A 24,215-nucleotide genomic window follows, 5' to 3' on the forward strand; every position below is an offset into this window, starting at 1 on the left:
GAGGAGCTCTAGAGCTTCTGCTGATGATGCTGGAAGCGCGTGTCTTATCTAGAACAGAGTCCGCAAATGGGAGGTGTGCACGAGCGCAGCGTGTGGTGGAACTAGAGTCACACTATATTTTCTATTAAAAGATCAGTGGGCAGCGCACCTTTCTCTTTTTAATAGACAGTCACTACACATCACTGAACACGAACAACCGTCAATTATTCTTACTGCGGTCCGCCGTGAAGAATTAACATTGTTGATACAAGTGGGCGCAGCAAACCAGGCTTGTGATGTGACAAGCGCGCACTATGAGCATTTCGCAGGACATCTCTCTAGGTCGCATTTGACAACCTTGACACACCGTTATTTTGGAGAATAAAAACTATCGAATTGTAAATCGTATTGTCAAGTTAATCGTGGAGACTGGAGTCGCTTCTCGATGTGTCAGTGATAATTGAACAATACAGAAGAAGTGGTGTGGTTTGTGTCCATGCTGCAGCGATAACCAGGTAAATTGAATTCAGTTTTGGTACTTGATATTATTGCTTTTTAATTGAATATGTTTTGGAGCCTCGAAATATTTAATTTCAAGTTCAAATACTTTAAGGGTAACTGTCAACCCCAATTGCAGCCTTTGCCCAACCCCTTCAAAATGTACATTTGACCCGGACACAAACACAACATCTCAGGTGAAAAGTTGTGGTTGGGAGGAATTGCTAATAAATATTAATTTCGTTGGTGGGTGAACGTAGATGTACCTGTCCCAAAACTTTCTCAGTAGACATACTTAGCAGAAATCCACTGACACGCTCTGATAATAACATTGTGTGCGTCGCGAGCAAAAGACCCCCTGGACAGTTAGCTCACAGTGGTAAGGCGCCGAGTTCCTGACATCTGTTGCCACTTGAGGTCTACATTCGAATCCCTAATGGGGTATAAAATACACATTTGAAATGTAGACTCACATGTATTGTGTTGGGAAGAAAAGTGTAATCATCACCTTGAAAATTAAGATTAGGGGCTCAATCCAACCTGCATTGCAGTATTTACAAGGTAGCTCTTTTTCCAATGGTCAAATTAACTCACAGATTGGCCCAGTGTCGTTAAGGTTTTCCTGGGGAAGCCTGACATTGTAAATCAGAATTTGTTCTGAACTGACTTCCCTCATCAAATTACCTATCTGGTTTTTGATTTTAAAAAATGTACTCTTTAAGAACTATTAAAACATAAACATAAACCTATTTCTTGAAATGCTTTATTTAATTGAATGTCATAACAACATGTCAGCAACGTTTTGCCTTTTGTCTCTAGACAGAGCATCATTTATAACCATAACTGATCACCATTTATTTATACCATACATGTATCAATGAGCTCACTAGTCATTATCCTGTACCACTTCCAGTTTATTTGGAAGATATCTATAGGCCTACTGCTGTCACTCATCTCTCTCAGTGATGTTTGCATAAAGCAAACAAAGTCATCATGCATAAACACGTTTCCAGATTCCAAACATATCCGTTATTATTTTTGTCCATAATCCTCCTAGCATGATTTGTCTGACTTTACAGTGAAAGCCTGCATTATGGTTAATCCGGTTCTCTGGCACTGTCCCCCTGTCTGATCAGACTCAGACTGATCAGACTCAGAGAGATGTATTGACACTGCATGGTCTGAGAGGAGAGCAGCAGTAGGAACAGACCTGCCTGCTTGTCTGTCTGTTTGTCTGTCTGGCTTGGTCTGTGCAGTAATTCTCTGGTTGCGATGGAGAATATTGACTTGCCCTAGGAGGAGTAGAGTAACAGTCATCCTCCATAACTCCTATATAGACAGAATGAAATCTCAGATTAACAGGGCAAATACTAGCTGCTGCCTCTGAAGTTTTCCTCTAGAGCCTGTATTGAATAGTACAGTACACATGAGATTTGGAATCAATTTTATGTCGAATTTTACTTTTATTGAGGGGTCAATAATAGAAATAGAAACAATAGAAAATCCACGTACTACTGAAACTGGTAAACTAGTTCGTAATCATTTGTTTTGTTCTATACTGCCAGTGTGCACCAGCATAATGCCGCACTTTGCATGTGCCACTGACTGGATGTACTCCTTCTTGCTCTTTACATCACGCGCCGAGTTGGCACGTCAAATCCTCATCATTGTGTGTCATGCAGTTGACAGGATCAGAGGCATTATATTAGCCAAGCCATGGTTGAGCCTGTCTAGGATAATGCTGATTGATAGATAATGCTGCGGTGTTTCATAACCATGGACGCTGCCCGAATGGCACCCATTTTAGTAATATATAGGGCAGAGTCCTACAGGGCCTTCAGAAACTATTCACACCCCTTGACTTTTCCCACATTTTGTTGTGTGACAGCCTGAATTTAAAATGTCACTGGCCTACACACAATACCCCATAATGTCAAAGTGGAATCATGTTTAGACCTTTTTACAAATTAATAATATATCAAAAGCTGAAATGTCTTGAGTCAATAAGTATTCAAAATCAAATTAATTGTATTTATCACATACAACTGGTGTAGACTATACAGTGAAATGCTTGCTTGCGAACCTTTTCCAACGATGCAGAGTTGATCAAATAATAATACACAATAAAATAGTAACTAACACATTAAATTAAATTAAATACACAAGAATGGAGGTACAGTATATACAAGGAGTACCAGATCACAGTGCAGAGGTACTTGAGGTAGATATGTACATGAAGGCAGGGTAAAGTGACTAGGCATCCGGATAGATAATAATAAGAGTTAAATAAAGAACAGTCTAGCAACAGCAAATGATGAGTGTAAAAGTGTATGTATGTGTGTTTGTGTTGTCTCGGTATGCGTGTGTGTGTGTAGTATTTGTGAATGTGTGAGTTACTGTGTATATGGTGTGTATATATAGTCTAGTGAGTGTGCGTAGGGTCAGTGCAAGATAGAGTCAGTGCAGACAGTAGGGTACCATTAATGAACTATTTAGTAGTCTTATGGCTCGGGGGTAGAAGCTGTCTCGGAGCCTGGTGGTCCGAGATCCAATGCTCTGGTACCATTTGCAGGACGGTAGCAGAGTGAACAGTCTATGACTTGGGTGGCTGGAGTTTTTGCAATTTTTTGTGCCTTCCCAAGACACCAGCTAATATAGAGGTCCTAGATGGCAGGGAGCTCGGCCCCAGTGATGTACTGGGCTGTCCGCTCCACCCTTTGTAGCTCTTTGCGGTCAAGGTCGGGGCAATTGCCATACCAAGCGGTGATGCAACCAGTCAGGATGCTCTCGATGGTGCAGCTGTAGAACCTTTTGAGGATCTGAGGGCCCATGCCAAATAATTTCAGTCTCCTGAGGGGGAGGGGGAAGAGGCGCTGCCATGCCCTCTTTACGACTGTGCAGGTTAATGTGGACCATGTTAAGCTCCACAGCAGCCTCGTCGATGTTGATGGGGGACTGCTGTCCCCTTTTTCTCCTATGATACACAATCAGCTCCTCGGTGAGGGAGAGGTTGTTGTCCTGGCACCACACTGCTAAGTCTCTGACCTCCTCCCTGTAGGCTGACTCATCGCCGTCTGTGATCAGGCATACAACCATCATGTCATCAGCAAAGTCGATGATGGTGTTGGAGTCGTGCACTGCCACGCAGTCGTGGGTTAACAGGGAGTACAGGAGGGGACTAAGCACACACCCTTGAGGGGCCCCCATGTTGAGGGTCAGCGTGGCGGAGGTGTTGTTGCCTACCCTCATCATCTAGGGGTGGCCCGTCACAAAGTCCAGGATCCACTTGCAGAGAGAGGGGTTCAGTCCCAGGGTCCCTAGCGAGGTGATGAGCTTGGAGGGGTCTATGGTGTTGAACGCTGAGCTGTAGTCTATAAACAGCATTCTCACATAGCTATTTCCCCTCTTGTCCAGGTGGGAGAGGGCAGTGTGAAGTGCAATTGAGATTGTGTCATCTGTAGATCTGTTGGGGCGGTCTGCAAATTGGTGTGGGTCTAGGGTGTCTCGGGTGATGATGTTGATATGTGTCATGACCAGCCTTTCGAAGCACTTCATAACCCCTTTGTTATGGCAAGCCTAAATGAGTTATGGCAAGCCTAAATGAGTTATGGCAAGCCTAAATGAGTTATGGTAAGCCTAAATTAGTTATGGCAAGCCTAAATGAGTTATGGCAAGCCTAAATGAGTTATGGTAAGCCTAAATTAGTTATGGCAAGCCTAAATGAGTTATGGCAAGCCTAAATGAGTTATGGCAAGCCTAAATTAGTTATGGCAAGCCTAAATTGTGCTTAACAAGTCACATAATAAGTTGCATGTGTGCAATAACAGTATTTAACATGATTTTTTAATAACTCCCTCATCTCTGTACGCCACACGTCATATTAGTTATCAGTCGAGCAGTGAATTTCATACACAAATTCAACCACAGAGAACAGGGAGGTTTTCCAATGCCTCACTAAGAATAGCACCTATTGGTAGATGGGTAAACTATAAAATACATAGAATATTCCTTTGAGAATGGTGACATTATTAATTACACAAATTCACCTTTCAGCAGGACAATAACCTAAAACACAAGGCCATATACAGTGCATTTTGAAGGTTTTCAGACCCCTCGACTTTTTCCAAATTTTGTTACGTTACAGACTTATTCTAAAATGGATTAAATAAATAAAAATCTCATCAATCTACACACAATACCCCATAATAACAAAGTGAAAACAGGTTTTTAGAAATGTTTGCAAATGTATAAATTTTTTTGAAACAAAAATACATTATTAAGTAATCAGACCCTTTGCTATGAGACTCGAAATTGAGCTCAGATGCATCCTGTTTCCATTGATCATCCTTGAGATGTTCCTACAACTTGATTGTAGTCCACCTGTGGTAAATTCAAATGATTGGACATGATTTGGAAAGGCACACACCTGTCTATCTAAGGTCCCAGAGTTGACAGTGCATGTCAGAGCAAAAACCAAGCCACGAGTTTGAAGGAATCGTCCGTAGAGCTCCGAGACAGGATTGTGTCAAGGCACAGATCTGCGGAAGGGTATCAACACATTTCTGCAGCATTGAAGGTCCACAAGAACACAGTGTCACCATCCTTCTTAAATAGAAGAAGTTTGGAACCACCAAGACTCTTCCTAGAGCTGGCCACCCGACCAAACTGAGCAATCAGCATTGAATCTAATCAAGATATAGTAGTGAATTTTGAATTTTTCTTCCACTTTGACATTACAGAGTATTTTGTGTAGATTGTTGACAAAAAAATTACAATTAAATCCATTTTAATCTCACATTGTAACACAACAAAATGTGGAAAGGGTCATGAATACTTTCTGAAGGCACTGTATGGGCTCTGGTCAAAAGTAGTGCACTATAAAGGAAATAGGGTGCTATTTGGGATGCAGACATGTCTGTCACAGTACAGTGATGCAGACATGTCTGTCACAGTACAGTGATGCCACTGGTTTAGGCCATAGATTTCTACAGACTGAGGAAAGGGCTTTATTCTCAGAATATCTGGTAACGCTTTATTTGGGTAGATGCTCTACAGACTATCAGTAACATTTCAACTAACTATCTACTGACCCTAGCCCTAACTCTACATTTAACCCTTATCCTAAGCCTAAATTGAACCCTTACCGTAATCCTAGTCCTAACACTAAACTTAACCCTTACCCTAACCCTTATTCTAACCCTCACCCAAACTGTAACCTTAGCAAGCCGTTACTTATCAACAGATAGTTGGTTGTTAGTATGACCATCTGTAGAGCTTGTTTGTGTGTGTGTTTGTGTGTGTGTTTGTGTGTGTGCACTCATGCACCTGTGTCTATTTCTACTATTCATGTAAATGCACTGTGCACCCATTCACCCTGCAGAACTTGCCTTCTATCCCCCTGTCCCCAGGCTGAGAGGCAGGTCTAATGCTGTCTGCGACTCTGTGACTCTAATATCTGATGGCTCTCCAGCCCATTTTGGCTGAAGGGATTACAGAGAATCTGCCGCCAGATGCTGTAGAATTTGTGCCATAGCATCATAATGCAGTTACATAACCAACCACAGATGGTGGAGTTTAACTCACAGAGTAATTGACCTAGTCTGCATCTGAAATGGTATCTTATTCCCTGTCTATACATTACATGACTGAAGGTATGTGGACACCTGCTCGTCGAACATCTCACAATTGGACGTGGGCCTTGGTCCGGGAGGTGACCGGGAGGTCACTCTGACGGAGAGGACAACCAGGTCACTCTTCTAGAAGGACAACCATCTCTGCAGCACTCCAACAATCAGACTTTTATGGTAGAGTGGCCAGATGGAAGCCACTCCTCAGTAAAAGGCACATGCTTGTAGTTTGCCAAAAGGCACCTAAAGGACTATCAGACCATGAGAAACAAGATTCTCTGGTCTGAAGAAACCAAGGTTGAACTCTTTGTCCTGAATGCCAAGCGTCACGTCTGGAGGAAACATGGCAGCATCATGCTATGGGGATGTTTTAAAGCTGGAGGGACTGGGAGACTAGTCAGGATCGAGGGAAAGATGAACGGAGCGAAGTACAGAGATCCTTGATGAAAACCTGCTCCAGAGCGCTCAGGACCTCAGACTGTGACAAAGGTTCACCTTCCAACAGGACAACGACCCTAAGCACACAGCCAAGAGAATGCAGGAGTCAGGACAAGTCGTTGAAGATCCTTGAGTGGCCCAGCCAGAGCCCGGACATGAACCCGATCGAACATCTCTGGAGAGACCTGAAAATAGCTGTGAATCGAAGCTCCCCATCCAACCTGACAGATTTAGAGAGAATCTGCAGAGAAAAATGGGAGAAACTTCCCAAATACAGGTGTGCAACGCTTGTAGCGTCATACCCAAGAAGACTCAAGTCTGTAATCTCTGCCAAACGTGCTTCAACAAAGTACTGAGTAAAGCGTCTGAATACTTATGTAAATGTGATATTTCAGTTTTTTTGTTTATAAATTTGCAAATATTCTAAAATCCTGTTTTTGCTTTGTCATTATTGTGTATTTTGTGTTGATTGATGAGGGGGGAAATGATTTAATCCATTTCAGAATGAGGCTGTAACGTAACAAAATGTGGAAAATGTCAAGGGGTCTGAATACTTTCCAAATGCAATGTAGTGTATCTCATAGGGTCCTGATCAACATCTTCCTCCTGTCCACTGATCAACACATGCTCTTTTCTTGGACTGACTTGGACTACTAGCTGCCTTTAATGCCTATAATGTTATAGCCAGGCCTACTGCCAATTCTGCCATTCAGCTCTTTAGTACCATGGTGTAGAATAGATGTTAAATGGCTGCCAAGAGGAGGTGATTGAAAGCATCTCTGACTACCGTTACCATTCATCTTAGTATTACATAAGCTGCTCTTTAAGCTGCTGAAGCAGTCATCAGATCGTGTTGGCGGGCTGCTCTGGACTGCTCTGGGTTCTGACGGCAGGGATCAGAGTAAAACCAACTGATGTCTCTTAGACGGATGAGTCTGAGAGACACATAGAGTACATCTTATTTTCTCTGAGAGTGTCATCTGAAGTGCCTTGATTGAGGTGAATTTAAAAATCACTTGGTTGCATGGCAACAATGCAGAGAAGTGTGTATAATAGATTCCCAATCATACGATTGGTCAGAGCTGAAGTGCACATATGCTTATTCTATGATGTGATAGGCCAACACCTCTACAAACAGTGTTTACATCAAGCTTATATGAAAAATGTGTCTTTTTCCCTGTTCATATACATGAAATTATTAATATATTAGTCTAGCCTTGTGAATGAGTGTAATGTTACATTTTAATCAGTACTTCTTCCACCCCAAATCTGCATGGTATTTGGAGCAACAGGCCCCCAAAGTACAGCATTGGATTCAAGCCCAGTGCTCTGCCCTACTTTAAACAACATTTGGGGAGGAAACTCTCTTATCTATTTCTGTACTTTCCAAGCACAAACCTACACACATACACACACACACACACAAATCACTAGTCACTTTAATAATGCCACTTTAAAAATGTTTATGTATCTTGCATTACTCATCCCATATGTATATACTGTATTCTATACCATCTATTGTATCTTGCCTGTGCCACTCGGTCATCACTCATCCATATATTTATTTATATGGACATATTCTTATTCCATCCATTTACTTAGATTTGTGTAGGTTAGGTAGTTGTTGTGGAATTATTATATTACTTGTTAGATATTACTGCACTGTCGGAACTAGAAGCACAAGCATTTCACTACACTCGCATTAACATCTGCTAACCATGTGTATGTGGCCAATAACATGTCATTTGATTTGATTTGAAATGTGAAGCGACGGCAGCGGGAGACGGAGAGGTTGTTATCTATCGGGGGCCTAATTCAGATGTAGGCAAACGTCAACACAGAGATTTACAATTATGTCACTTCCCTTTACTTGCCAAGCTGCATTCACACCTCCTTGCATGAACACGAAGGGCAGACTCTCACTGAAAGGAATGCTAATGATGAAAATGAGGCGTAACATATGAAAAGAAGCTCTCTCTCTTTCTCTTCTCTCTTTCTCCTGGGACTTAATCATGAACAGTAGCTGACTGGGTTGATCTTTCTTTTGCTGACTCCTAGGTGCCTCGGGTCTACAATGATAAGACAATAAATGGCAGAGATAGGAGAAAATGTGGCAAGAGGAAGAGAAGAAGGAGATGATGGAGTGGGAGGTTTAAGGCCACCTCATGACCCCCAGAGCCCTGCCCACTTTCCCTTTTCTGCTCCCCCAGTTAGGGCCCACCATGTCGGGCTCAGGAGGGGCATCGTGATCCAGCTAACAGGCACAGAGGGTGAGTGGGACAGTCTGGATGACAACGAGCTCATCTTCCCCCTTGAACACAACGACTATGACGACCAGACTCCCTACATCTCCCTCTCCAAGGAGAGACAGAACTCCATGGAAGAGGAGAACCAACACTGCCTGGACTCCCCAGCCTTCCACGTACCCCTCTCCCCCTCCTCACCTGGGTCCCTGGGGGACTGCTCCAACTCAGCCCCCAGCTTCCTCTCCCCCAGCCCAGCCACCCCCACCCACCGGCCACTGGCTAGCCTGGTCAAGTCCCTGTCCACGGAGCTGGAGCTCCCTCATGGCTCATCCCTCAGACCCAGGCCCTTCCTCAGCCTAGTCAAGTCCATCTCTACTGAGATCTCCCGCTCAGAGCCAGAGGTGTCGCAGTCCAAGTCTGACTCCCGCCTCAACCTGCACCTGCAGTGGAAGAACCTGACTCAGCCTAAGGGAAGGAGTGACGGAGACTCCCGTACCGCGCCACCCTCGCCCATCGCTCTATCCCCGTCCGAGGGCACCAAGGCGGGCTTCTTCAAAATAGAGCTGGAGGACACGAAGCGGAAGTTCTCTGAGGCCATGCAGGAGCCTATGTTCAGTAAACCTATCAGTATTTTCAGTAAGATCATGGGGGATGAGAAGGAGAATGCAGCAGCAGGCAGCCCCAAGCACCAGAGAGCTACAGGGACTCACTCAGCTGGCTCCCCCAGCTCCAGAGGTGTCTATGTGGGGAGGATGGAAAGCACGGAGGTGGGCATCACAGAGTCTCCGCTGCGGAGCACCAAGAGAACGGATGGTGACTCTCCGCCGGTGTTTGACTGGCCGTGTGTCAAACACCCAAAGAAGGGTCTGCCCACTAGAACATGTTCTGTCCACGATCACCACGGTAACAAACCCAACGACAATTCAGAGGAACTGGAGATCTGCACCTACGATGAAGTCATGCAGGTTTTTGCCATTGAGAGTCATCATCACAGGCGCCCGCGGAGATTGCCTGGTTCGCTGATCTCCTCAGGACCCCATCGTGTGGTTGTTCAACCCACCTCTCCACCTCCTCCACCACACATGGTGTTGTTCTGTGTGGCTGTGTTGTCCTACGCCTACTTCATCCTTCCCCTGGGCCCCTATATATCAGGCCTGGCTCTGGGCGTGGCCTTTGGCTTCCTGCTGGGGCTGCTGCTCATCAGGTTGGGCTCAACCAGACACACTGCTCAGCCACATCCACACAGAGACGTTCAGGCCCTGACTGAGGTTGTTAAGCAGGCTGATGCCCTCGGCAACGAATCAGACGTCCTCAAGGTAAGATAGTGTTCAATAGTGAAAATAAATTCCCCCCAAAAAGATAAGAGGCTGAAGGTGAATTCCTTTTTGTACAGTTCATTTCTCTCAGCACAAAAGACCAGCTACGTCTGAATGGGAACTTATAACCATGGAGTCAGAAAATGGCCTTGGTCTTTACAGATCTTGACACCCACACAAGAATTGGCTGAATAGAAAAAATATTTAAAAATCCTACATAATGCGGCGTGCACTTCTTAGAACTTTTCTTCCTAAAACAAGTCAGCACTTCCCATTCCCCCCTCTCTCCCTCTCTGAGCCTGAATTATTTCTAATGTGGTGCCTGTGCGATAGCTAAAAGTGCCTGGGATGCAATTAACGTCGCCCAATAAAAAAGTTCCTCCAAACTTAAAGAGATACAGAGCCTCATTAGTGTTGTCTCCCTTGGCTGAGAACAGCAGGGCAGAGCACAGAAGAGCAGAGCACAGCCTTGCCAGATGCAGGGTACAGCTCCGACCCAGCGTAATCAGCTCCAGAGGCAATTAACTGAGCAGAGAGGCTGGGGCTGTGTAATTTCTCAGGTTCATTGGCAGTCTTATCAGTGGTAAAGTGTAGCGCCACAGGGGGAAAGAGAGGTTATCTTTGTGAGGAGGGATAATTCCCTTGGTTATTTGGTGGGTTTGTTTGGAAAGTGGATGTCAGATTGAGCCTTGGGGTGAACAGTTAGTCGTGGACATCAGTGCGAGGGAGTTTTGAGACTTTTCCTCTCTAACACTAATACCATTTAAAGGACCTAGGCTCCCCGAAGAGTCAAGTCTAATATTGATAGATGTTTTGCTTTGTAGCTTTCTCTATGTGTCATGGTGTATGTTCACTCTTTGACTAACTGCATTGACATGTGTTCTGAAGGACAAGCTATTATCAACATATAAAATAGCGTGTTACACAACAGCTTGTCGTAGTCATTGAAGCATGCTCTCAGTGTATTCCCATGTGACGTTCAAGTATTCGCTTACTGTCTCACTATATAACTGGGTATGTTCCCATTGGTTTCAGGGCTGGCTGAACGAGATGTTTGAGTACGACCCAGAGACCTACCACCTGTCCCTGACCCACTCTGTGTTCGCCAGCCTGGAGGGGCACTGCCTTCGCCTGGACTACCCCAGGAACAACATCAGCCGCAGAGCCACCTACGATGAAAAGCCTCCCGAGGCTGCGGTTGTCAGCACACGCTGCTTCCAGCTACGACACAGCAAGGTCTGTCTGCTTGGTCTGTCAACTTACCCTCGCTGTTCAAAGCTTAACGCTTCATTTGAGGAAATATGATGCAAAGTTTTATATTTTATTCATTGACTTCATAAAACATTGAGATGTTTTTAAAATGTATTTTATATGTGTGTTACATACAATAATCGTAGTGGTCCCCTGTAGCCCAGTTGGTTTAGCATGGCGCTTGCAATGTTTTTTGAGATGGTCTGAAAGCATAATAACCAGATGTATTAATGTTGTGTTATAAGAGGTTTCTAATAAGTCTAGTTGTAATACCAGGTGTTCCTGCTGCCCTCTGAGCTAGCCCGTAAGAGGCTGTGGAACCTGAAGTACCCTATCTGCATTGAGCTGGCAGAGGGAGAGGGGGTCATGGAGGAGGGGAGGGGCACAGTGGAGACGCCAAAAGAGGAGCAGGGGGGAAACCCCCAACTCCAAACACGACCCACCTCCAACCCCAAACCAGCAGCCAACCTCCCCACAACCCTATACCTCTTCGGACGGACAGGAAGAGAGAAGGAGGAGTGGTTTCATCACTTCCTGTCCGCGTCCATGGTAATGGAGAAGGAGAAGGAGAATGAGAGGCCTGGCAGATGTGTGTGCAGATCAGGTAGGATAAACTGTTTTTGTTTGTTTTTGTTGTCTTGTATGGTTGTCTTTTTCCCTCATTTAATTGACTTTGCGTTAGTATTTTATTTGTGTTTTTTGTGTAATGACAAATCTTCACAGTACATATATTGGCCATGAAAATATAATGCATTAGCAATACATGTGGAAAGGGAAGGATAAATCAAGCAAATGTTACTCTAGTGGATTATATGCTCCAGTTCAATGTCTTTCAGGATGATTCATTTGTAGATTACAGATGCGTGGACATGTAGGAGAATATAGTACTGTCGTGATGCTCTCAAAGCACTTAACCAGACATGTTTCTGTCCCTGCTTTGGTCTGTCCTGGTAGTAAACTGAACAGTGTTGTCCTACGTCTTAGACAGTCCACTAAGTCCCCTGAAGCTAAATCTATCGCTGAGAATATTACACATTTCCTTACAGATGCACTCTCATGTAACACTTAAAAGAAATGATCACAACAATGTAAAATCTGTGAACCGACAGCTGTCATCTCTGTATCTAGATGTGCCGGTATTGCGAGGGGTGAGCCCTTCAAGACAGTCCCAGGACAGCAGAGGTTCCAGCAGGATTGGGAGCACTGAAGAGGACCTCCCCATTCCCCCTTCTGCCCCCTCCATCCAACCATCCAGGATGGGCTCTCCACTGCTGGACTACCCTACCTACATGGCTCGTTTCCTGCCCTCAGAGCAGCCCAGCCCCCTGCCCAGTCCACCCCTCAACAGCACAGAGACAAGCCCCACCAACAAAGTGAGGGTGAGTTTCGCTGACCACCTGAATGAAACATCTAGAAACAGATAGATTATATGATTAAATAGTGTGTTAATCTGTAGTGGCGTATATATTTCCCTACAGTGCACCTGTGATTTCCCAGAGTTCCCGGTGGAGGACAACACTGACTGGGTCAATGCACTGATTGGTCGAATATTCTGGGACTTCCTGCGTGAGAAATATTGGGCGGACATTGTCTCCAGAAAGATCCAGAAAAAGTTGAGCAAAATCAGAGTGAGTGTGTGAGCTCTCACAGTGTAAAATCCCCTCTTCAGAAGTAAGGGGAGCTTGTACAATGTTTCTATTTCGTAATTGTCTAGTAGTATATAGCCAACATAACCACAAAATCCACTGGAAACAAGCAACACAGAGGAGCGAAATTACATTTCTTTGTTTGTTTGTGTGTGTGTGTGTGTGTGTGTGTGTGTGTGTGTGTGTGTGTGTGTGTGTGTGTGTGTGTGTGTGTGTGTGTGTGTGTGTGTGTGTGTGTGTGTGTGTGTGTGTGTGTGTGTGTGCAGCTGCCTTACTTCATGAATGAGCTGACTCTGACTGAACTGGACATGGGCTCCTGTCTGCCCCAAATCACCAGTGCGTCCAGACCTGTAGTCAACAGCAGAGGCGAGTGTCAACTAATAAGCTCACTCTTCCTTTTTACTCTCCCTGATGTTTCTGCGATGATGACTAGGGCCGGGTGTTTTCCAGACCATGTGACCTGACCAGGAGAAACTCTGCGGCCCAAATATTGTCAGGAATAACTCCTGACCCTAATGATGACACAGCGAATCAGCCCACTCTGCATACAGTACATGAAACTCTCAGAGCACCAATTAGTGAAAGACAATGACAGTGTGTCATACTTAGTCTAATCTAGATTCTGGAGGGGTACTTAGAAGCAGATTAAATGGATTTGTCCTGATTATGAAGGTCTGCAAATTACAGCAAATTACGACAGATTATAATTCCCCAAAAGAATGATGGTGACAAATGTGGACTGTGCAGGGGGAGCTCTGTATGAATCTGTAAATGGGATGGTGTGTGATTAGAGAGGCATGGATGTGACGCAGGTCGTGTTGCCTTGCGCAAGTTGTGATGCGAGCAGAGAGACATGAGGAAAGGGCTTACAGACTAACCCTCTCTGTAGGTACTAAACTAACACATGGAATTGTTTTAAAATGGTCATACCATGGATCATTTAGCTGTTTTAGGACCCCTTTAGGTATAATAATAATAATATTTGCAAAAATATTTAATTTGGCCTTTATTACTATCGCCGATAGAAACAGATTGAATTCATAAATGGCAAAAAATATAGTTAAAAAAAAATTATCACAAGGAAAAAGGTTTTGAAGTATCTGTCCCATATCTAGCAGATATTTTTTGGGACACAAAACTACCTCTATACTTCCATTTGTTTGTATGGGTTTCATTCAGACGAGTCCCATGACTATTCTGTGGTTCGTATAGCAAGACTGAGAACACCATCGTGTTCCTGAGAGTCTGCCCTTTCCATAGAAGGGTCATAACGTTCAGACGCTACAGACATTTCTGTGAGAAGACCGATTTTCGGGATGTCTCATGGTCTGACAAACACCGCTGTAGCTCGGCCACCTTCCACCGTAGATTTGGAAGGCCAACATAGGTGGATGCGACAGATTGAGATGTGATATCTCTAGCATAATTTGACAGATTGAGATGTGATATCTCTAGCATAATCTGACAGATTGAGATGTGATATCTCTAGCATAATCTGACAGATTGAGATGTGATATCTCTAGCATAATCTGACAGATTGAGATGTGATATCTCTAGCATAATCTGACAGATTGAGATGTGATATCTCTAGCATAATCTGACAGATTGAGATGTGATATCTCTATTATAATCTGACAGATTGAGATGTGATATCTCTATCATAATCTGACAGATTGAGATGTGATATCTTTAGCATAATCTGACAGATTGAGATGTGATATCTCTATTATAATCTGACAGATTGAGATGTGATATCTCTATTATAATCTGACAGATTAGATGTGATATCTCTAATCTGACAGATTGAGATGTGATATCTCTATTATAATCTGACAGATTGAGATGTGATCTCTATTATAATCTGACAGATTGAGATGTGATATCTCTATTATAATCTGACAGATTGAGATGTGATCTCTATTATAATCTGACAGATTGAGATGTGATATCTCTATTATAATCTGACAGATTGAGATGTGATATCTCTATTATAATCTGACAGATTGAGATGTGATATCTCTATCATAATCTGACAGATTGAGATGTGATATCTCTAGCATAATGTGACAGATTTTGATGGGATATCTTTTTATTATTTTACTTAGATTGACGCACGGGTGCGTCAATAGACTATTAAGCACAAGCCAGCAAATCCTGTCCAAGCACTATAAGTGCCCCCCGTGTGTATGCGTTCGCAGATGCACACACTCATAGACACACACACACACATAGACACACATAGACACACACGCGCACATAGACACTCATAGTCACACACACACATAGACACACATAGACACACACACACACATAGACACACATAGACACACACACACACACACACACATAGACACACATAGACACACACACACACACACATAGACACACATAGAAACACACACGCACATAGACACTCATAGTCACACACACACATTGACACACATAGACACACACACACACATAGACACACATAGGCACACACACACACATAGACACTCATAGACACACACACACACACACACATAGACACACATAGACACACACACACATACACACACACACACACAGACACACACAGACACACATAGACACACACACACACACAGGCACACATAGACACACCACCACCAAACCAATATGCTGCACGTCCCCAGCAGGAGGTAACAGCTCCCTGGCTCACTGAGATTACAACAGATTACTGTAATAATATCGACTCATCTGATGCTCAGGACTCTATCATAATCAGATGACATGAGCAATGGACCGTCTCCTCCCTCTCAATCATCTGATCTGTCTCTTAATCTCTGTGCTGGTGTGTGTGTGTGTGTGTGTGTGTGTGTGTGTGCATGCGTCAGTGTGTGTGTGTGCGTGCTTGCATTCGCACATGTGTGTGTGTGTTCTCCAGGCTTGTGGCTGGAGCTGGAGGTGGTATACACTGGGGCCCTGCAGATGACCCTGGAGACCAAGATCAACCTGTCCAAACTGGGCAAGGAGGGCAAGGAGGGCAAGGAGGGAAGCCTGGACACTGACAGCCTCACTGATACTGGCAGCCTAGGGTCAGTCACATTACAGTTAATGCACTATCATCTGAAAGAAAATATATGGTTTACTGAACAACATGCATTTTACGTAGTACAACTAACACTATTATTTCATTGTAAATTGAACTGCAAAATTACTAGCCTGGGTTCCAGTCTGTTTGTGCTATTATGGAATTTTTGCACCAAACAGATCTGGATTTCAGGCTACAATATAACCACTGCCTTGCGGCATCTATGCTGACATCCTGGTAATGATTAGATGCTATGCTCTGTCAGAGGGGACAGACAATTAATGATGATTAAGAGACCAACCTACAAAATCCCTCTTATTCTGTCAAACTCCTCTAATAGTGAATCTTTGAACAGAGCCTGTGGATGGTAGAGTTCTCTATACATGACAGAGCTCTCTATACATGCCAGAGCTCTCTATACATGACAGAGCTCTCTATACATGACAGAGCTCTCTATACATGACAGAGCTCTCTATGCATGACAGAGCTCTCTATACATGACAGAGCTCTCTATACATGACAGAGCTCTCTATACATGACAGAGCTCTCTATACATGACAGAGCTCTCTATACATGACAGAGTTCTCTATACATGACAGAGCTCTCTGTACATGACAGAGCTCTCTATACATGACAGAGCTCTCTATACATGACAGAGCTCTCTATACATGACAGAGCTCTCTATACATGACAGAGCTCTCTATACATGACAGAGCTCTCTATACATTATGTTGATTAGTTGGTCTGTTTCCAGATTTAAATGGATTCCTACAATAGATCCTTGTTCTGTCATAAAAATATAATCGTATTTGTTAAGCATGTATGAGCTTGTTTTTACAGTATGGTTGGCTCTGCTGAGTATGGTTTTATTTAGGTGTCAAATCCCAAAAATGTCTTTATCAGGTTTGTGGATAAAGCTAGGGTTGGGGCTGAACTCAGATAAGGATTAAGGTTAGTCTCAGTGAGAGCTGAAATCATTTTGCTCTCATGCTTAGCCAGAGCGATTTACAGTCATACATTTTCACTCTTTTTTGTACTAGTTGCCAATGGGAAGTGGACCCACAACCCTGGCATAACAAGTGCCACATTATACCAACTGAGCCACACGAGACATTCAGGAAACCTGTGTTATTGTGTTTTGTGTCCAGATCCAGACCCGTCCTCAGTGTTTTGGCTGACAGTGATGAAGAGTCCTCCAGCGCCGGCTCTTCAGATGAGGAGGAAGTACTGCTCTCAGAGCACCAAAGCATTGTGGGAGAAAAGGGGACTCTACCTGGTGCTGAAGGGTAATTGATGCCTCTTTCTCTTACACACCAAATATAGTCGGCCATGTCGAATGATGCGGCCAGGAGTTTTTCCTGACTGTGACCTGACTGTGACCTTGTACTGTATTTGCCTCGTTTCAATCCGTAGCGATGACATTCGGTTTTGTCGCTCGTTTTACATTTAAAGGCAATGTTCCCACGCTAGCAGAGACTGCATTCACGGTAAACGCTGCATATGTTGGCTTCATCGGAAATGATCTTGACATTTCAAGCGTGCTACAGCGCTGAAGCGCTTCGAGCCCTAATATCATTTTCTATAATCACAACCGAGTCACATGACTTGGACTCAAATCTGACTCCAGTCACAAATTTGATGACTTTCGACTCAACCTGATAGAAAATAAAATAACCTGAGACTTGACTTGGACCCTCAAGACTTGGGACTCGGCTTTGACTCGAGACTGATGACTTGAACTTATCTGGCCAGGTTTTGTCATGTCTTGTCACTCATTTTGTGGCACAGAGTCTATGTGGATTACTGTACTCCCAGCCAGAGACAGCAGCACAGCATCGCCCTTGCAAAAAAAACTGCAACAGATTGGCTAGTGAAACACACACTCGGCACTGTGATTGGACCAGCAAACTGTCAATCAACACAGGTCGGGTGACGAGCTAGTGAACAGATTGCTAAATTGCCGTAGGATAGGATCGGATCGGGTGCACCGCAAATGTTAAATTATAGAAGAGAGGATTGCCGTGATACATATACAGCTACAAAAATGTCTTGGTGTTTAAGAACACTTTGCAAGCTCATCGGTAATGGGGCAACAGTTGCTAGCATAGGCCTGCTAGTATGCAACAGCTTTAAACTGATAATCTACATATGAAACTTACCTTTGGAATTTGTTTAAATTGTATTATCACTGTGGTAAAGATGCACCATTGCGCACCTCTTCATTATGCTCTCCAAACTGCTTTTTTTTCTCTTGTTGAAGTGTTTGCTGTTGCTTTCACACGTTAAAGTGCATAGGCCCTATCTGGTAAATCTATATTCCATCTAATACTACAATAATTGATAGCGTTTCATCATTCCATCTCTGTACCGGTTATTGTGCACATGAACGTTCACAAGACTTATCTGGTAGAGGTTCTGTTTATTTCATATTTCCCGGGTTATGCCAGACTTCCGTTTGTCTGCGCTCCACGCTTTGGAGTCAGAACCTTAAATAAGACAAATTGGTTGTTGGTGTTGAAATATCATTAACAATCATTCATCTTGATTAAAAGGAATGTAAACAATGGAAGTGGAAATGGCCTTTTACATTGTAGAACCAGTTTACGGGTTGTAATTGCCAATTGGGTAATTGTATGGTTCTGGGGACCAAGTAATTATATCATATAATGTTTGAGCTTCTGTTAGACAGATTCCATTTGGTTTCTCAAGGAGAGGCTACACAGTCTTGCCCTCTACCTGTCCATTCAGATGGGACAGGTTAAACCTGATACAGAGGGCGATTTCTTTTGGCCTACTGCCCTTGTATATGGCGCTTTCACCATGGATCACCTGTAAATAAATCTACACTCCGAGCACTTCAACCTGCCTTGCCGTCTGCTGATTTCATGCCCTTATGGCTGCTACAAATAATGAAACGGCCGTCTGGTAGCCTCAAAATAGACAAGGATTTGTAGTTGAGTAAAAAATGTTCCTCATCAGTCTGCACACAATACCCCACGATGACAAAGCAAAAACAGGTTTAGATATTTTTGCAAATGTATTTTTTTTTAAAAACTGAAACGTACATAATTATTGTGAGCGGACCAAGTAATTGGGCGTCACTCTAAAGCGGAAAGGTGGAATAAACGAGTCAGGAGTAGGTTTTCTTGATTGAACACAGTTCTCTATTGAGGGCATTGGGTCAACACAAACACTCCAACATAATCAATGAAAATCTTCCAAGGAAAAACATACATCTTCTTCTCAAGATGAAACAAGAACATAATAGGATTATCTTTAAACTACAACAAAAAGTCACGGGATTGTCACCGTCTTAGTGGTTCTTCCTGGATAGCTCCTCTCTCTCGGTGGCCATCTTCCAGAGATAGTTTTCCCCCCTCTCTGCTGGTTCCATTCTCTCTGTTATAGGGTAAGGAGAGTATGTCATTAGTACCGTCAGCTATGCTTAATTGCCTCTGGTTACCTTGTCTCCCATGCCTTGTTGGGCTACTATCCATGAGCCCAGCCTGCCCTCTGGTGGTCCTTCCACATTATTCAGACCCTTTACTAAGTGCTTTGTTGAAGCACCTTTGGCAGCGATTACAGCCTAGAGTCTTCTTGGGTATGACGCTACAAGCTTGGCTCACCTGTATTTGGGGAGTTTCTCCCATTCTTCTCTGCAGATCCTCTCAAGTCGGGTTGGATGGGGAGCGTCGCTGCGCAGCTATCTTCAGGTCTCTCCAGAGATGTTTGATCGGGTTCAAGTCTGGACTCTGGCTGGGCCGCTCAAGGACATTCAGAGACTTTTCCCAAAGCCACTGCTGTGTTGTCTTTGGCTGTGTGCGTAGGGTCGCTGTCCTGTTGGAAGGTGAACCTTTGTCCCAGTCTGAGGACCTGAGCACTCTGGAGCAGATTTTCATCAAGGATCTCTCTGTACTTGCTCCATTCATCTTTCCCTCAATCCTGACACTTAATTATTATTTTTCTTAATTCTTTATTTAACTAGGCTTAAAAACATCCCCACAGCATGATACTGCCACCACCATGCTTCACCGTAGGGATGGTGCCAGATTTCCTCCAGACGTGACACTTGGCATTCAGGCCAAAGAGTTCAATATTGGTTTCATCAGACCAGAGAATCTTGTTTCTCATGTTCTGAGAGTCCTGTCATGTGCCTTTTACTGAGGAGTGGCTTCCGTCTGTCCACTCTGCCATAAAGGCCTGATTGGTGGAGTGCTGCAGAGATGGTTGTCTTTCTAGAAGGTTCTCCTATCTCCACATAAGAACTCTGGAGCTCTGTCAGAGTGACCATCGGGTTCTTGGTTAACAAGGCCCTTCTCCCCCGATTGCTCAATTTGTCTGGGCAGCCAGCTCTAGGAAGAGTCTTGGTGGTTCCAAATTTCTTCCATTTAAGAAAGATGGGGGCCACTGTGTTCTTGAGGATTTTAAATGTAGAATGAAATGCTTTGGTACCCTTCACCAGATCTGTACCTCCACACAATCCTGTATCGGAGCTCTACGGACAATTCCTTCGACCTCATGGCTTGGTTTGCTCTGACATGCACTGTCAACTGTGGGACCTTATATAGTCAGGTGTGTGCTTTTCCAAATCATGTCCAATCAATTGAATTTACACCAGGTGGACTCCAGTAAAGTTGTAGAAACATCTCAAGGATGATCGATGGAAACAAGGATGCACCTGAGCTCAATTTCAAGTCTCATAGCAAAGGGTCTGAATACTTATGTAATTTGCAAACATTTGTAAAAACCTGTTTTCACTTTGTCATTATGACGTATTGTGTGTAGATTGATGAGGATAAAAAAAAAATCAATTTAGAATAAGGCTGTAACGTAACAAAATGTGGAAAAAGTCAATGTGTCTGAATACTTTCCGAATGCCCTGTACATTGACATCACTTTCCCAGAATATAGCTTACATTTAAGCTACTATGGCTGGATTCAATCCGTATCGCAAAATATCTCTATTAAAATATGTGAATTGTTAATCTCGCTATGAAGTGGATATTCAGTGCTATGGATTGAATAGGGCCCTTAGATTTAGATCATAGCAGTGCAGGTCATAGCAGTGCTGTTTTCATTTGTGACCGGTGTGACATTTACCTCTGAAGGCATAAGTCTTCTCATGTATAAGTCCTCTCTCCTCCTCTCCTCCCCTCTGCAGGATTGCTGCTGGTGGCGGGAGGACAGGCAGGCGGATTTTGAGATTTGTAGACAAAATTGCTAAGTCTAAGTACTTCCAGAAGGCGACAGAGAATGAGTACATCAAAAAGAAGATTGAGGAGATGTCCAACACGCCCCTGCTGCTGGCAGTGGAGGTTCAGGAGCTTTCTGGAACACTGGCTGTCAACATCCCTCCTCCCCCTACTGATAGAATATGGTACGGACCACACTCAACATCCCTCCTCCCCCTACTGATAGAATATGGTACGGCCCACACTCAACATCCCTCCTCCCCCTACTGATAGAATATGGTACGGACCACACTCAACATCCCTCCTCCCCCTACTGATAGAATATGGTACGGCCCACACTCAACATCCCTCCTCCCCCTACTGATAGAATATGGTACGGTCCACACTCAACATCCCTCCTCCCCCTACTGATAGAATATGGTACGGACTACACTCAATATCGCTCCACCCCCTACTGATAGAATATGGTATGGACCACACTCAATATCCCTTCCCCCTACTGATAAAATATGGTACAGCCAACACTCCCTTTCCCTCCTCCCCCTACTGATAGCATATGGTATGACCCACTCTCACTCAAAGTTACTCTATGACACAGATCATGAACTCGATTCAGCCGGATGATTTTTTCTTGAGCAGAAGGTCAGGGGGCCTGAACATAATTGCAAATAATTTGTAGAATGCAAATTGACCGGAAGAAGCCCAAACAGATATAATATTTGACTATAACATAATAATTTCAAACCTTGCTTACATTTGTATACAATCACGTGTCTCTTTATTATGCACGGGAGTACTTGGGAACAGATTTCCAAAATTATAATCTCTTGGAGCTGACTTCCTGGTGTTTTTACAGAACGCTGCAACCCGCCTGGTATTCAACCTTCCCACGTTCTCTCATCTCACCCCATTTTGCCACACACCACTCCACTGGCTTCCATTCGAGGCTTGCATCCACTACAAGACCATGTTGTTTACCATGTGATGTTCGGATGTACTGATCCTGTGCAGGTGTTGTTACACGTGGTCCATACTGTCTCCCTGTAGCGCTGTCTTAGGCGTCTCACAGTACGGACATTGCAATTTATTGCCCTGGCCACATCTGCAGTCCTCTTACCTCCTTGCAGCATGCCTAAGGCACGTTCACACAGATGAGCAGGGACCTTGGGCATTTTTCTTTTGGTGTTTTTCAGAGTCAGTAGAAAGGCCTCTTTAGTGTCCTAAGTTTTCATAACTGTGACCTTAATAATTGCCTACCGTCTGTAAGCTGTTAGTGTCTTAACGACCATTCCACAGGTGCATGTTCATTGATTGTTTATGGTTCATTGAACAAGCATGGGAAACAGTGTTTAAACCCTTTACAATGAAGATCTGTGAAGTTATTTGTATTTTTACTAATTATCTTTGAAAGATAGGGTCCTGATAGGGTCCTATATTTGTGCATGTGTGTGTATTCCAGGTACAGTTTCTGTGTGCCTCCCAAGCTGGACCTGCGTGTCAGACCCAAGCTGGGGGAGAGGGAGGTCACCTTCTGTCACGTGACCGAGTGGATCGAGAAGAAGCTGCAGGATGAGTTTGAGGTTAGACTTCTCTTTCCTTTCCTGCTGCTATACCTCCCTTTTTCCTCTCTCTCTCTCTCTCTCTCTCTCCCCCCCTCCCTTTCCTACCCTTGTCTCTCTCACCTCTCGCCCTCCCTTGTCTTTTCTCATCCAGCTCTTCCTCTTTTACTCTCCCCTGCCTCCCCTTCCCCCCAAATCCCAAGTAAGACAATCTATCCCCAATAAAACAATTAATCTATCTTCTCTCCATTCCAGAAAGTTTTTGTGCTGCCCAACATGGACGATATCTACCTGCCTCTGATGCACTCTGGGATGGACAGTCCTCCAGCTGGGCTGCTGGAGGAGTGTCCAGCCCAGTCGTCACACTCACAACACTCCTCCATGGAGTCCATCGAGAGGATCTCCCAGGACAATACTGCTGCAGACTTGGACTTGGACTACACTGAACAAAAATATGAACTCAACATGTAAAGTGTTGGTCCCATGTTTCATGAGCTGAAATAAAGGAGAATTTCTGTCTGTTAAAAAGCCATTTTGTGGGGGAAAACTATTTCTGATTGGCTGGACCTGGCTGCCCACCAAGTGAAATCCATAGATTAGGTACAAATGTACTTATTTAAATTGTCTGATTTCCTTATGTGAACTGTAACTCAGCAACATATTTGAAATTGTTGCATGTTGCGTTTTTTTTGTTCAGTATAGATGTGCCACCAACTGTAGTAAGATACTGTATATTACAGACTTTAAGTGATACCTTTGGTCAATGTTTACATGTGAGGAACAGTAAAGAGATGTGTGTTTGCGTGTTGATTTCATTTTTTACAGTTCAATGTCCTTTTGATCAGACAGTCCATATTTAAGACGTGAAAGATGAAAACGATCGTTGAATAAAACCAAGACATATAGAAATGTTTTTATGTCATGTTTATAATCATTCAAGGTTTGGATTTGCCAGAATACAATAATCAACCTAATAGAAACATTATGAAAATGAAACATTCCATCAGAATACATCTGCAGTCTGTACAAAACACACCAAAATTAAATTAAAAGTTTAATTAAAATACAAACCTCTTTAATTTTCATAGTTCTGCATAAACATTATTTTATATAAAAACCCTTATGTCTTTTAAAACGTCATTAATCATTTGTAAAATACAAAAATAAACCCTGTTCCCATCTTAGGAGCTGCTGCTTGTGTTACTCTCCTCTGTAGTCTCCCACTCTCCATATCCCTCATACACCTCTCCTTCCCCCTCTCCATATCCCTCATACACCTCTCCTTCCCCCTCTCCATATCCCTCATACACCTCTCCTTCCCCCTCTCCATATCCCTCATACACCTCTCCATATCCCTCATACACCTCTCCTTCCCCCTCTCCATATCCCTCATACACCTCTCCTTTCCCCT

At 43.7% G+C, this 24,215-nt stretch overlaps 1 protein-coding gene across 1 annotated transcript; it reads left to right on the forward strand.

Annotated features, from left to right (window-relative positions):
- Positions 1-24,061, forward strand: tex2l (testis expressed 2, like). Its single transcript, XM_036956015.1, has 12 exons — positions 1-494; positions 8,601-10,104; positions 11,140-11,340; positions 11,632-11,959; positions 12,484-12,734; positions 12,834-12,983; positions 13,268-13,367; positions 15,907-16,057; positions 17,202-17,339; positions 21,215-21,430; positions 22,705-22,825; positions 23,060-24,061. Exons 2-12 carry the CDS (start codon positions 8,632-8,634, stop codon positions 23,273-23,275), a joined length of 3,345 nt encoding a protein of 1,114 aa, XP_036811910.1. The 5' UTR covers positions 1-494; positions 8,601-8,631; the 3' UTR covers positions 23,276-24,061.
- Positions 24,062-24,215: the final 154 nt, after the last annotated feature.

Source organism: Oncorhynchus mykiss, chromosome 20 (assembly GCF_013265735.2).
Source record: "Oncorhynchus mykiss isolate Arlee chromosome 20, USDA_OmykA_1.1, whole genome shotgun sequence".
Lineage (NCBI taxonomy): Eukaryota > Metazoa > Chordata > Actinopteri > Salmoniformes > Salmonidae > Oncorhynchus > Oncorhynchus mykiss.

What these genes read in the sequence shown, in the direction of transcription:
- tex2l (XM_036956015.1), top strand. Translation starts at nt 8,632, where the DNA reads ATGGCAGAGATAGGAGAAAATGTGGCAAGAGGAAGAGAAGAAGGAGAT. An exon ending in GCCCCACCAACAAAGTGAGG is followed by an intron (nt 12,735 to 12,833) that starts GTGAGTTTCGCT and finishes ATTTCCCTACAG; the next exon opens with TGCACCTGTGATTTCCCAGA. An exon ending in ACTGATACTGGCAGCCTAGG is followed by an intron (nt 16,058 to 17,201) that starts GTCAGTCACATT and finishes TTTTGTGTCCAG; the next exon opens with ATCCAGACCCGTCCTCAGTG.